This window comes from Crocuta crocuta, unplaced genomic scaffold, assembly GCF_008692635.1.
Source record: "Crocuta crocuta isolate KB4526 unplaced genomic scaffold, BGI_CrCroc_1.0 scaffold127, whole genome shotgun sequence".
Lineage (NCBI taxonomy): Eukaryota > Metazoa > Chordata > Mammalia > Carnivora > Hyaenidae > Crocuta > Crocuta crocuta.
The window spans coordinates 9,175,821-9,190,058 of NW_027532008.1; the positions used below are offsets into that span (position 1 = coordinate 9,175,821).

Genomic DNA, 14,238 nt, shown 5'->3' on the forward strand with positions numbered 1-14,238 from the left:
GGGGACAGTCAAAGCAGGGGCTAGTGGATTGTTGCTAGAAGCAGGAGAACATTTAGCTGTGGAGTCAGAAGGGCCAAAGAAGGCCCCGTGTTCCGTTCCAGCCGTGCCTTTTAGTGCCGTGTGACCTGCTGTAGGTGACTTGTGATTTCTTAGCGTTGCATACTTCTGTGTGTGTTGTATTTCCCTGTACACCGTGGGTCATTACACGTGAGGTGCTCACACCCCGGATTATTGTGAAGAATAGAAGTAACGAGTGTACGGAACAGCACCTGAGCTGTAGGGAATGTTTCAGAAAACGGTTAGCAGTTGGGGTTAGTCAAGGCAGAGCCTTCACACACACCCCTGTCTTTTCCTGCTAGGCCGTTTCCAACATCAACACGCTTCTGGACAAAGCTGACCGCGTCTACCACCAGCTGATGGGACACCGGCCACAGCTGGAGAACCTGCTGTGCAAAGTGAACGAGGCAGCCCCCGAGAAGCCGCAGGTAACCCTGAGCTAGAGGGCGTGTGGAGGGAGTCTGGCCGGAAGCAGAAGGCTGACCGCTCGCCTCTTGGGTTGCAGGATGACTCAGGGACAGCCGGGGGCATCAGCTCTACCTCCGCCAGTGTCAATCGGTACATCCTGCAGCTGGCCCAGGAGTACTGTGGTGACTGCAAGAACTCTTTCGACGAGCTCTCCAAAATCATCCAGGTAGAGACGCGGGAGCGAGTTCTGTGGAGCATTACCGGAGAGGTTTTCAGAGCAGTCCTGCTGCCCCTCTCTGGCACTTTGAGTCTCAGGCTGCCCTTGCCCGATCTGAAAAGGCAGGGTCCCAAGTGACCATACCATTCAGCTTCTCTCCCGCTGTAGTTTCTGGTGCTTGGCAGAGACCAGGGTTTGTTCCAGAAGATCGAGGGTGACGGTATCCGATGTGCTTTCCTTGACCCATTTAGAACCCATGTTTTAGTAGAGGGGTTGCCAGTTTTAAAAAACCAGGTGCCAAGATTCTGTTCCCTCTTTTTCTGAAAGGCCATGTTTGCAGACAGGTAGGTCCGAGCACAGCAACTCCAGTCAGCCAGGGTGGGCCGTGAGAATGCTGGAATGTCACCAGCCTGATGTCTCTGGGATGGGAGGGTGGCCGCAGACAAGCCGGTTCATTTCCTGTCCAGAGCGGTCTCTGCTACATGGGCCGACGTCTCTGATCTTCGTGTTTGTCCTCTATGAGACAGCGTTGTGTGGGAGTTAAGGCCATGTGCCGTGTTCAGGAACTGCATTCTGAGTCTGCCCCTTGCCTTGGACAGGCCCGCCCTCCTAAGCTTCAGCTTCCTCCTCTGTGAAACGAGGCTAGAGTATCTGATGGGTAGGGCCCTCACAGAGGTTAAGTTGGATGACGCGTGTGAAGTGTTTTTTCAGACTGAAATTCATTTCTAGTTAACTTGCTCTTCTTCCTTATTTATTGCCCCTTTGTCTTTTTCTCCTTAGAAAGTCTTTGCTTCACGCAAAGAGTTGTTGGAATATGACCTGCAGCAGAGGGAAGCAGCCACCAAGTCGTCCCGAACCTCCGTGCAGCCCACATTCACTGCCAGCCAGTACCGCGCCTTGTCCGTCCTGGGCTGTGGCCACACGTCCTCCACCAAGTGCTACGGCTGCGCCTCGGCCGTCACGGAACATTGTATCACGCTGCTCCGGGCCCTGGCCACCAATCCGGCCCTGAGGCACATCCTCGTGTCCCAGGGCCTCATCCGTGAGCTCTTCGATTACAATCTTCGCCGAGGCTCCGCGGCCATGCGGGAGGAGGTCCGCCAGCTCATGTGCCTGCTGACTCGGTCAGAGCCTGCCGCGTGATTGTGGGCCCGGTAACACCTAACGCGCGGGGCGGGGGTGTGGTGGCCGCTGGGAGCAGTGCCGCTGGGAGCTTAGGGGTGAGAAGCGCAGTGCTCGTCGCTGCTGGCCAGGCCGGCTCACCTGGGAGGGAGAGAGGGGGAGGTGCCCAGGGTCTTGGTGAGCGAATTCTGCGAGCTCGAGACCCAGGTTTCCTTGTAAATAGAGTATTTGGCTTGTCTGTTGTTGGTTCCAGTGAGGCTCCCTGAGGAGACAAGCCTCTGAGCTCTGGAGCGGGAGAAGGGAGCGCCCAGGCGCTTGCCCTCCAGGCTCGCATGCAGAGGCCAGTGGAGCAGTAGAGCCTGGTGATGAGAGCTTACTCGGCGTCTGATGCTGTGTGCCTCAGACAGCTTTCCTGACCTCTTTGAGCCGAGGTTTTCTTTGCATGAAAAATGCTGACAAGAGTAAATCTCTTGGAGGCATGCGGTGAGGGTGGAGTGAAATAATTCACGTGGGCAACGACTCCTGTCTGTTGAGTACTTAGTTTATGCCGATAGAGCAGCCAGAGCTCTGTGTGGTGTATCTACAGAGCGTTTTAGGTGATGGATGACCGTTTATTGCTGTGTCATTTGTTCACCCACTTAGCAGGTGTATTTTCAGTGGCTGTGAGTGCCAGGCACTGTTCTGGACTCTAGGTGCGCAGTGGTAATGCGGTGAAGCCCCTGCCCTCACGCGGCCCTCCGTCTGGTGGGGGAGCTGCAGGGGCGCACTTGTGCAGCCCAGCATCAGGAAGTTTCGTTGTGGAGAGAGGTAAAGCTGGGGCGGCGGCCTGACTGCGGGAGGAATGGCCGCGTGGGAGAAGATGGTCAGGGAAGATCTCGTGGGGGTGATGCTTGAGGAGAGGGTGATGTGTGTGGAGGAAGGGGACAAGCCACACAGATATCCCTGCCGTGGCTGCACGTGGCAGGGTGTGTCAGGGATCGTGCTGACAGAGTGATGGAGGCCACACGGGAAATGGGAAGGAGAGCCAGGGGTCGCCGGGGGCCAGTTCCCGGGGGGTCTCCTAGGCCATCATAAGAACTTTGGGTTTTGTTCAAAATGGAGGAAGCAAGAAAGTGACCTGGTACAGTTTATGTTGTTAGGATTCATGTTGACATCGTTCCACTGGAGCATAGATGGGAACTGCGGGTGCCTCATGGGAGCTGAAGTAGAGGCGGATGGAGAAGATGGGAAAGTGTTGTGACCCATCCTGGCAGGGTCCCCTGGGTTTGGAGCCTGGGGGCTCAGCGATGTGGAGGAGATCTCGGTGTTGGTGCTGCGCTCCCCTCAGTGACCACTGCGGGGCAGGTGGCCGTCCGTGGTGGGCACTTTGTAACAGACCAGGGTCTCCTCGTGGGGCCTGTCTCGTAGTTGGGCCCCTGGGGGACCAGGTAGCCCTGGGCATTGATTGCCTTTTCTCTGAGCTCCTCAGGTGGGAAGGGGGCACAGCCAGTGGTGGGTAACAGGACCCCCACGCCTTTGCTTCCTCAGAGACAATCCCGAAGCCACCCAGCAAATGAATGACTTGATCATTGGCAAAGTGTCCACTGCCCTGAAGGGCCACTGGGCCAATCCCGATCTGGTGAGCAGGACGGCTGCCCCTCTGTCCCCTCCCTCTTTTGTCCTTCTGGGTTCCTTTGCTTTCCTTTCCACCAGTCTCCCTGGGGTGACTGTCCCAGGTCAGAGCCAGCCTCAGAGGGAGAAGAGAAATGGGTGGTTGGCCAGAGCGGGGAGAGGGGTCTCCAGCTCTCCTTTGTCTCTCTGATGGCGCCACTGGGTACCGGAGGCCCCCCCTCCCAATCAGAGCTTGGACGCACCCCAGTCCTGGCTCCCGCCTGCAGACCCTCCTCTACCCGTGTCTCCTCCCGTTGGCCTTCTAGGCAAGCAGCCTGCAGTATGAGATGCTGTTGCTGACAGACTCCATCTCGAAGGAGGACGGCTGCTGGGAGCTGCGGCTGCGCTGTGGTGAGCTTGGGGCCCGTCTTCTTCGGGGCCCTTCAGGGGTGGGGGCTGCCCTGGGCCCTCCCGCTGGAGCCGGTGCTCGGTGCCCGCGGCTCAGCCTGTCCCTCCTGCCCCAGCTCTCAGCCTCTTCCTCATGGCGGTGAACATCAAGACCCCCGTAGTGGTGGAGAACATCACCCTCATGTGCCTGCGGATCCTGCAGAAGCTGATCAAACCGCCTGCTCCCACCAGCAAGAAGAACAAGGTACCGGGCAGCGGGGCCAGGAGGGGAGGGCAGGTGGCCGCCCCTCCCTGCCCTGCAGGGGCACCAGCACTTCCTCTGCGCTGGAGTTGGGAGTTTTGAGCAGGAATATTCTTCAGAGGAAAGTTAAGAGTAACGTTAACATGAAAATACAGAAGGTGATATATTGGAGGACCAGTTCTTCCTCCAGTCACATCAGACGACTCGCAGCTCCCAGAAGGCATGTGTTCTTTTCTGCCCCAGTGCCTTTGCGTGTGCAGTATTGAGCAGTGGTGAAAATCCTAGGCTCTGAAGGCTCTGAAGCAGACATCTTGGTTTCTTTTTTTTTTTATTTTAATTTTTTTTAGCATTCATTTATTTTTGAAAGACAAACAGACAGACAGATCAGGGGAGGGGCAGAGAGAGAGGGAGGCACAGAATCCGAAGTAGGCTGCAGGCTCAGCATAGAGCCTGATGTGGGGCTCAAACTCACAAAGTGCAAGATCATGACCTGAGCCAAAGTCAGACGCTTAAATGACTGAGCCACCAGGTCCCCCAGACATCTCGATTTCTAATCCCAGCTCTTCTGTTTACTAGTCTGTGACTTTGGGTAGGTCGTTAACTCTGGCTCCTCAGTTTGCCCGTCTGTGCAATGGGAATACAACACACGGAAGTGTTGTGAGGCATGAGTTACTTAACACAGTTACACGTTCATCCCTTAGTAAATGTTAGCTGTGGCCGTCCGTCATCTTCTCTACATAGGATGCCCCCCACCTCTTTGTTAGCTGCTCCTTAGAAGATCAAGCTGTCTGCAGGGCTGGCTCAGAGCACCTTGAATCCAGGGATGTCTGTTGTGTGGTGTTTTTTATGTCCAGCACAGAGCATACTGTCTAGCATATGCCAGCCACTCAGGAAGTTGTTAGGCAAATGAGGAAAGCCAAGTTTTTGTTCTAAGAGTACATAGCTGAGCCCCAGATTGACCCAAGTGCTTGCACCGGCCCGTGGGAAAAACGGGCCATAATTCTTCCTCTCAGCCATGCCTGAGGCTCTGCTCCTTTACCCCTCTTGGTGGTCCTTGGGCCATTTGATTCCTGCTCTGTCCTGGAGGAGCCCTTGATGGGAAGAGGCCTCATCACTGCAGGAAGATTGCTTTCTGAGTGGTAAGCCCTAGGGTGGAAGCTGGATCTTGAACCGTTTAGTGAGTTTTCCCTGACTCCATCTCTTAGTCCTCAGAAAAGGCAGGACCGAGGTCCCCGTCTTCCTTCCCTTTGACAGAGCTCATTGTCAGCAAAAAAAAAAAAAAAAAAAATTAGTCCTTGGTTGAAGAGGAACCCCACCCCACACAACCATCATTTTTCCCAGAGCGAGGCGAGAGATTTCCAGAGTTTGCCCTGTAAGCACAGGAGTCCCGTGGCGACGCTCGCATGGTGCTTAGTCTCGGCCTTGAGAAAGCAGCAGGTCTCAAAACTAGGCTCCCAGCGCCTGGCGTTCCCTGGACCATTGGGGACTCTGCGGGGGCCGGTGTTTGTTTCATAAGTCTCCAGGCCCGGCTTGGCCCTGGTGGTGCACGTGCCCGGGCTGGCGGCGGGGCTGGCGGCGCGGCCGCGGGGGCTTCCACAGAAAGGGCTGTGCGCGCTCGCTCACAGGCATCCTCAACGAAGCGGCACACGTCAGTTTCTGTAACTCTCGGCTTGTGGGCGCTCGTGTTCCTAGCACTTGGCGTGAGTGTGCAGAAGCGCGCCGGAAGTGCCCCTGGCCTCCCACCCCGGTGCCACACTCACCGGGGGGAGCCGCTGCCCCTGTCGTGGGGCCCCCCGTGCACTTGGAGGGGCGTGTGATCGCCAGTGTGTTATTCAGAGTTGGGTGTTGGGCAGACATTTTCTTGAAAGATGAGTGAAGCGAACCCATCAGAGGAACCAGCCTGACTCAGCCAGTCTTTTCCAGATGACCGGCATGTGCCACAGCACCACGTGTGGTTTGTGAAGATGAGGCTTAGTGCGGCAGACCCTTGAGAAGTGTGTCACCCGGTTTCAGACTCCACGTGACAGCCTTTAAGGAGCTGTCATGTATTGAAAGTGGGATCCCGGAGAGAAACCTGCAGTTACCTGGGAAGGCGGTTCAAATACACTTTGTTCTGACCGTGTGTCTGTGCACAGCGGGGTGTCTCCTGCAGCCCGGACGGCAGAGGCCAGCGCAGCTCTGAGCGCCCAGCTGTCTTAGCGCCCCAGTCATCCAGCAGGTTCTCAGAAACAGAGTAGTGCTGCTCCTTTAGGTTATCTTTGCTTTGGAAATATAAAAAACATCATTTAGATAAATAGGTAGTGGATTTATTCTTATTTTTAAATGAAATTCGTTAATATTTTAAGGATTTCTCACGGTTAACTTTTAATATGGTAAACATCAGTAGATAGAACCACACACACAAAACTGTTTCGGGTCCTTGATAATTTTTTAAGGGCGTAAAGGAGTCCTAAGGCCAAAAAGCTTGGGAACGGCTGGCTTAGAGTGCTAGGCGGGGCTGCATAGGCTAGTTCTGCTTAGTAAACAGCTCCTAAAATTCTAGAGACTGCCCAGTGGCCTCTTGTAGATTGACATTTGGGGAACCGGATCAGCCTTGGGATAGGAGTTGGCATCTGAGGCTCTAGGACAGTCTGTAGGAAGCCAGCTGCCTCTTAGTCCTACACAGGAGAACAGCGACCTTATGCTCAGGGCGGAGATGCTGCTGCTAAGTTGGGCCAAATGCCTTCAACAGGAACACCTACTCGGGTGTAAATGATATGAACGTTGATTCTTCTGGCTTGGCTTTGCATACGTCCAGTGGCCTTGCACTGGAGCCGTGGCTCAGGTGTGCTGGCACACTCCCTACCTTCTTCCGCTGTCCCCCTGCAGGACGTCCCTGTCGAGGCCCTCACCACAGTTAAGCCATACTCCAACGAGATCCATGCCCAGGCTCAGCTGTGGCTCAAGAGAGACCCCAAAGCATCCTATGAAGCCTGGAAGAAGTGTCTTCCTATTAGAGGTGTGTCTGTGTCTTCGTGGCTGGGGAAGTCCGTTCCTCTGACCCCTGTCCCGACCGCCCTACTCTCCCCCCTTTTCTGTCATTTCATTTTCCTTACCCCTCTCTGCACCACCCTGCCCCTCCCCCTGCCTGCCTGCCAGGGATAGATGGCAACGGGAAGTCCCCCAGCAAGTCGGAGCTCCGCCACCTCTATTTGACCGAGAAGTACGTGTGGAGGTGGAAGCAGTTCCTCAGTAGGCGGGGGAAGAGGACCCCGCCCTTGGATCTCAAACTGGGCCATAACAACTGGCTGCGACAAGTGAGTGACCGCCTCCTGGGCCCACCTCCCCCCGCCCCAGCCTTTCTGCTCCTCCCCACACGTCTGCTCTGCTTTCTGGCCTCCTGCAGATGGGAGGCGGGGAGGCCTGGGTGGCAGCCACCACCGTGGTCGACTCGGGTCGAGAGGGTTTTTCTTGCCTCTCACCCAGCTGGTGTGCTTGCCACTCTCCCCCCCGGCCGCTTACCGCAACTAAGCCTCAGTGCTGCCTTCCTTTTTCTTCCTTTCACTGTCTGTACCTCCTGCTGCCCTCTCTTTGTTCGTTCTAGCTAACGTTGTAAAGGATTAAAGTAATTGAAGGCATCCATTTTTCTGTTACGTATAAAGTAAGAAATACTTGGTTAAATGTAAGTATTGAGCATATAGTTATCTCCAAAATAGAGTTCCGGAGTTCTAGAAATCTGTGCTGAGGAAAATACTTGCTTGGTTGTTTCCTCGTTGAGTCATTTTAGTGGGATGTCCAGATTCCATGAAGGAGAAACTCTCCGTGACAAAGGGCGCTCCTTGAGCAGCCTCCCTCCCAGTCTGCCACAGTGGCATCGGGCTTTTTGGGTGGTTTTCACCTTTCCACGTCCCCGGAGGTGTGCCCAGAGGACTTCCGGAAGGGCGGCCCTTCCCTGTGTCTGTCACCTGAGCCGTGGCTCCTCTCCTGTGTCCCGCAGGTGCTCTTCACTCCGGCCACGCAGGCCGCGCGGCAGGCAGCCTGCACCATTGTGGAAGCTCTGGCCACCATCCCCAGCCGCAAGCAGCAGGTCCTGGACCTCCTCACCAGGTGCCACTTGAGGGGGAGAGCGGTCCCCTTTTCCTGGGGGAATCGATAGATTAGGATGGTGGCAGGCACACCTGGGCTCTGTAGCCATTGCATGCCTCAGAGAAGAACACAGGATCAGGAAAGGACCAGAAAGCCGAGTGGTAGTGCTGGGGACAGTGGTAGTAAGAGAGCAGCAGCAGCAACCGACGTTTGTTGAGGTCTCATGAGTGTATAAACGCTCGGCCCGCGAGGTCTCCTTTAACCCTCACCCGCAGCCTGGGCTTGATGCGGTTGAGTGACGTGTCTGCTGAAGGCAGGATTTGAACCCAGGCAGTGTAATTCCAAAGCCCATGCCATTGGCCACTAAACCGTGGTACACTTGCCTTCTACGTGAGTCATTCAAAACTGCAGCCTCGCCTCCTGGATAAGCACTGTTCTATTTTGCTGCTTGTTGTTCCAAATGGGCATAGCTTACCGCGTCAGTTCCCCGCTGTGTGCGCTGACAGGTCCCCAAGTGTGGGGAGTTCCCAAGTGGGAACTTTGGGGTTTTCTCAGGTGCCTCCCCAACCCTCCGGAGGGAAGGGGGAGCGGAGGGCAGCAGAGGACACGAAGGTGGGAGGAGCAGGGGGGGCCATTGGAGCCGAGTCCTCACAGCGCCTGTCTGTCTCGGGCAGCTACTTGGACGAGCTGAGCATAGCAGGCGAGTGCGCCGCCGAGTACTTGGCTCTCTATCAGAAGCTCATCACTTCAGCCCACTGGAAAGTGTACCTGGCCGCGCGGGGCGTGCTCCCCTACGTGGGCAACCTCATCACCAAGGTACCCTTCCTCCCCTCGCCCAGGGAGCCCTTGCCCAGTCCAGCCTGCACTCCCCTGGGGTGAACTTTGTGCTTCTCCTTTTTTGCTGAGAAGGAATATTTGTTGAAAGTGTTATCTTTGTGACTTTGTTCAGTCGTGAGGAGTAGCGACCAGTTGGGGGCATTTTAGCTCTTCTCCACCTTTAAGCCATCCTTGAACATCACTGTCATGGCCCTGGGCTCTGGAGTTCTGCAGAAATACTACAGAGAGATTATGTGCTCGAGCTCTAACTTCCTTGAAATGACCGAGCAACAGGTCTAGGGGTGTGGAGGTTGTCTGTCCCATCTCGTCAGTCTCAGTCGCCCAGTAATAAAAGTCTAACAGACACAACCAACAGCCACAGACATGCACACACACAGAGACGGATAACAAAGTTTGCCGCCCACACAAACACAGAGAGACAGATAACAAAATTTACTGTGCACAGTTCACTGTGCAGAAACATTCACACAGAGAAACAGATGACAAAATTTACTGTGCACAGTTGGCTGCGCAGAAACACTCACAGAGAAACAGATAACAAAGTTCGCTGCGCAAGGTTCGCTGCGCACAGTTCGCTGTGCAGAAATACACAGAGAAACAGGTAACAAAGTTCGCTGCACATGCTGCGGCAAACAAACTGAAACTGGGACGAAGGCTTTCAGTTGGATTGTGGGCACAACCTGCCTTGTCCCCCTGAACCAATACAGAATACAGGTTAGGGGCAGTCCATTGGACACTTCTTCCCCTCCGATACAGAAGGAGCCTGGAACGTCTTCCAGGTCTCCCACGACCGTGGCCCCCAGCGCGTCCGCCTTGACCACCTTTGGTCGCCTAATACAGATTTGTCTTGAGACCAGAGTTACACAGATAAACACAACAGAAAGAGATTCTTACCAGCTGGTTGGCCCTCCGGTTCAGGGGTCCTGGGGGTCTTGGGAAATCCTGGATGAGCCCCCAATGTTATGCCTGATTCGCGAGTCCCCTGAGACCCCCAAGGAGCCGACACCGATGCAAGTACAAAAGGGTCTTTATTACAAGGGACTCCCAATGCACCCCGATGCAACGGTGATGGTATGGAGCCCCGAACTCGTGATCGCAGGGCTTTTTTTGTGATTACAGTGGAGTTTGGGGCGTCCCAGCTTGGCAGCCTCCTGACAGCCTCCTGATAGGTACAGGCTGTCTTGTCAGCACCCGATTGGTTTGGCCCATCTGGCCTGACTGCAAACTGCCAACCGGAACGTCTTGGGATATAGGCACCAGCTTTAAACTGATTGGCTGTTGCCATTGCTAGGGAAGTAACTAAGGGCAGAACCTGGGACTGGGTTCAGGCTTTGTTCACTCTCAAGATGGAGGTTTATTCTAAAATGGAATCAGTTAGATTTTGGTATTACAAAAGCAGCTCGAGGGGCCATTGGAGCACGAGCTTGATTGAGGGGCGCCTGGTTGCTGCTGTGGCTCCTGGGCCTCGGGTAGAGGGGGCTGATGTCGTCAGCTGCGTGTCCCTGACTGTGCTTGTCGTCCCGTGTAGGAAATCGCCCGCCTGTTGGCCCTGGAGGAGGCCACCCTGAGCACCGACCTGCAGCAGGGCTACGCCCTCAAAAGTCTCACAGGTAGAGACAGCCGCCATGCCCTTCCTTTAGGCCCCTGGGTACAGCGTGGGGCCTGACCCTTAGTTCCTGGGGTGCCGAGGTTGACTCTCTTCCCTCTTGTGTTGACTCCGTGCATACGTAAGCCCTGTTGTTTCCTCTTCAGTGGCGGCTTTTCGTTTCTGAGCTCCTGTTCGCCATTGACCAGTTCAGTTCTTTGAGCATTTGGCCCGGTGCTTGGAAGTTTCTTGAGAGTTGCTTATAGCGTTTAGAAGACAGCGCCCTTCCTTGCATCCAGTCTCATTCAGAGCTCTTGCAGCAGCTTTTTCCTGTCCCCACAGGCCTCCTTTCCTCCTTTGTCGAGGTGGAGTCCATCAAAAGACACTTCAAAAGTCGCTTGGTGGGCACCGTGCTGAATGGCTACCTGTGCTTGCGGAAGCTGGTGGTGCAGAGGACCAAGCTGATCGATGAGACCCAGGACATGCTGCTGGAGATGCTGGAGGACATGACCACAGGTAGCACCGCCCCGGCCCAGAGGGGGTGCCAGGCGTCTGTCCACCTTCGAGGAAAGACCGGAAGCAGTTCTGGTTCTTGGAGCTGTAAAATTCCAGAGCCGGGCTCAGTCCGTCTGAACTTTTTATATTAAGCTCATAGAACAGAAGGAAGTCACGTGTCCTTTCACTGGCTCTGGAACATTCTCAGCCATCGTTTGTTTCCTTGGTTGACTTTGCTGCAGTCTCTCCCTCATTCTTGCAGCGCCCACTGTGTCTCATCCATCTCTACCTCTCTGTCATGGGGTCTGTCTCACCATCTCTCTGTGCTGATCCTGGAGGATTTCTTTGGTTTTTTCTCTTCATTCATTTAATTTTTCTTCACTGAGTTAGCTCCTCCGTCTGCCTGTTGAGTCCTTGTGCTTCTCTACAGATTTCGTAGTCTCTTCTTTTTTTACTCATACTTCTCCCCATTTTCTTTAGATTTTCAAATGGAACAGATATTTCTGTGTCTGTTTCTTTTTTGTTGTTTTTGTTTTTTTTTTTAAATTTTTTAATGTTTTATTTATTTCTGAGAGAGAGAGAGACAGCATGAGTAGGGGAGGGTCAGAGAGAGAGGGAGATACAGAATCTGAAACAGGCTCCAGGCTCTGAGCTAGCTGTCAGCATAGAGCCCGACACGGGGCTCGAACCCATGAACTGTGAGATCATGACCTGAGCCGAAGTCGGACGCTCAACTGACTGAGCTACCTGGGCACCCCTCTGTGTCTGATAATTCTAAGATTTGAAGTATGTGTTGATCTGATTCTGCTGTTTATTATTCCAGATCTTGCTTATGGCACCTTAAATCTTTTTGTCTTTTCATGATTTTTGACCGTGAGCTCACTTTTTGGGGGTTTGTCTGTGGGAATTTATTATTATTATTTGAGAAAGAAGGAAAGAGTGTGTGCATGAGTCAAGGAAGAGCAGAGAGAGAGAGACAGACTCTCAAGCAGGCTCCATGCTTAGCACAGAGCCTGATGGGCTCGATCCCACGACCCTGGGATCATGACCTGAGCCAAAGTCAAGAGTCAGCCGCCCAGCTGCCTGAGCCACCCGGGTGCTCCCATCTGTGGGAATTCTTTAGGCCCCAAGTAAGATACGGGTCTCTCCAGTGATGATTTGTAACCGTTTCTGCGACGCGTCTAGGGGCACTGCATCGTGGCGCCGTCTTCAACAAAGTTCGGAGCTTCAGATCTTTTGGACTACTTGTAGGTAGTGTGACTTTTGAGCCACAGACCCCTGTGAGGGGCAACCTGTTAGGAGTTCTCTCAAGGGAGACCTTCCCCCCTCTAGTCAGTGCCATATTGTAAGGGAAGACCATTTTGTTTCAGTGACTTGCCAGGGGAAAGGTAGAGTTCTTTCTAGTTGACCCTTATAACATGGGTGCAGCTCTTTTGAGACACCAGGCTTTTGGGGGTGGGGGGGAGGGGTTCCCACTAGATTGTCCACGCTGACCGACCTGGGACTTTGTGTCTAACTCTCAAATCCTGGCAAGTTGTGGAAACCAAAATTCAAGGCAGACACCAACTTCAGAGTTTTGCTAACCTCCCTAGGTTCCTCATTTCTCTTAGTTTTAAGTTTTTGATTCATGTTTGCTAGTGTGGCAGCTCACTGATAAACTTACTCACGATTTTACGTTATTTGTAAGTGGCGAGAAGAGGGGAGTAGGTGAGGGAGTGCAGTCTGCTGTATGGCCAGATGCGGAGGCCCTTCTGCATTTTCGTCATGCCGCGCTGAGCCGGTTCGGACCATTTTGAGGCCCATTTCTTCATTTTCCTGTGACTCAAAGTTGTCTCTCTGGCTTGTAGAGGGCCATCCACCTAATCGTTTAGACCAAAGCTTCCCTACACTTTGCCTGGAATACAGTTAGGATTATTATTTGACGTTTTTGAATACCTGCTTTGGGCAAGAGGATGCTAGTTGGATGAAGCACAGCTCCTCTCCCTTTTTTTTTTTTTTTTTAATGTTTTATTTATTTCTAGGAGAGAGAGAGACAGCGTGAGCAGGGGAGGGTCAGAGAGAGAGAGAGAGTCACAGACTCTGAAACAGGNTCACCCTGCACAGCTCCTCTCCTTAAGGAGGTTATGGATTCTGAGAGGAAGCAAGACATGCCCACAGCCGCCCCGGAGGTGACTGTGTTGACTTGGGCATTGGAGCTTTCAAATGGAAAGTGGTCTGGGCCTGAAAAGCAGCCTGCCTCAGGTTTCCAGCTGAAGTGCTGATACTGCCACGTAGGGTGTTTCAAAATTTACCAGGAAGAAGGAAACTGTTGGTGACCGTACTTCACGGAACATCTCATCGTGGTTTTTAGGTGTGAAGCTCTCTCCTAACTGACGTGGCCACTTTGATTTCTGGCAGGTACAGAATCAGAAACCAAGGCCTTCATGGCTGTGTGCATTGAGACAGCCAAGCGCTACAACCTGGATGACTACCGGACCCCCGTCTTCATCTTCGAGAGGCTCTGCAGCATCATTTATCCCGTAAGTGGGCATCTTCCCCTGCCTCTCAGGGTGCCTGTGCTGCCATCCTGCCGCGAAGCTTCTTGGTGGGCTGTCTCGCCAGCTGGGGGCAGTTGAGCCACATTTCAGAAAGCTCTATATTTTAGACCCTACAGGAGCAACCTCCTGGTTTTCCTGCTCCTTTTTCTTAATGTTTTATTTATTTCTGAGAGAGAAAGAGTGTGAGCAGGGGAGGGTCAGAGAGACAGGGAGATACAGAATCTGAAACAGGCTCCAGGCTCCAGGCTCTGAGCTGTCCGCACAGAGCCTGACATGAGTCTCGAACCCACAAACCACGAGATCATGACCTGAGCTGAAGTCGAACGTTTAACCGACTGAGCCACCCAGCTGCCCCCTGGTTTTCCTGCTCCTAATGATGGGAAACCAGATGACCTTCCTTGGTCTTATTTCCTAGGTTTAAGGTCTAGATCAGTCTTCTCAATAACTGGGTCTAACCTTGCATTGCCAGAATCCTGTTGCTTACCAGTTCAGTACGTTGTGAAAGAAGCAGTATTGAGCCAGAACAAGAAATGCTCACTTTTCTTCTTTCTGTGCCTGTGTTCTGTGCACACGCACCCGCGTGCGTGTTTCCCAGCCTAGAGCAGGGTATGGTGCAGGGACTCCTCCAGTATCCTCCGTTAACAATGAGAGGTCTGTGAGGTCGGGCATACCGGAG

General features: G+C 53.7%; 1 protein-coding gene across 1 annotated transcript in view; it reads left to right on the forward strand.

The window, feature by feature from the left end:
• Nucleotides 1-14,238, forward strand: part of UBR4 (ubiquitin protein ligase E3 component n-recognin 4) — a 130,906-nt gene that overhangs the window by 92,422 nt on the left and 24,246 nt on the right. The window contains exons 75-87 of the mRNA XM_077775556.1: nt 360-485; nt 563-691; nt 1,463-1,806; nt 3,332-3,422; nt 3,721-3,805; nt 3,919-4,046; nt 6,912-7,041; nt 7,182-7,339; nt 8,020-8,129; nt 8,783-8,924; nt 10,474-10,555; nt 10,873-11,046; nt 13,423-13,544. Of these exons, the coding sequence (XP_077631682.1) occupies nt 360-485; nt 563-691; nt 1,463-1,806; nt 3,332-3,422; nt 3,721-3,805; nt 3,919-4,046; nt 6,912-7,041; nt 7,182-7,339; nt 8,020-8,129; nt 8,783-8,924; nt 10,474-10,555; nt 10,873-11,046; nt 13,423-13,544 (1,821 nt within the window). The remainder of the gene's footprint in view (nt 1-359; nt 486-562; nt 692-1,462; nt 1,807-3,331; nt 3,423-3,720; nt 3,806-3,918; nt 4,047-6,911; nt 7,042-7,181; nt 7,340-8,019; nt 8,130-8,782; nt 8,925-10,473; nt 10,556-10,872; nt 11,047-13,422; nt 13,545-14,238) is intronic.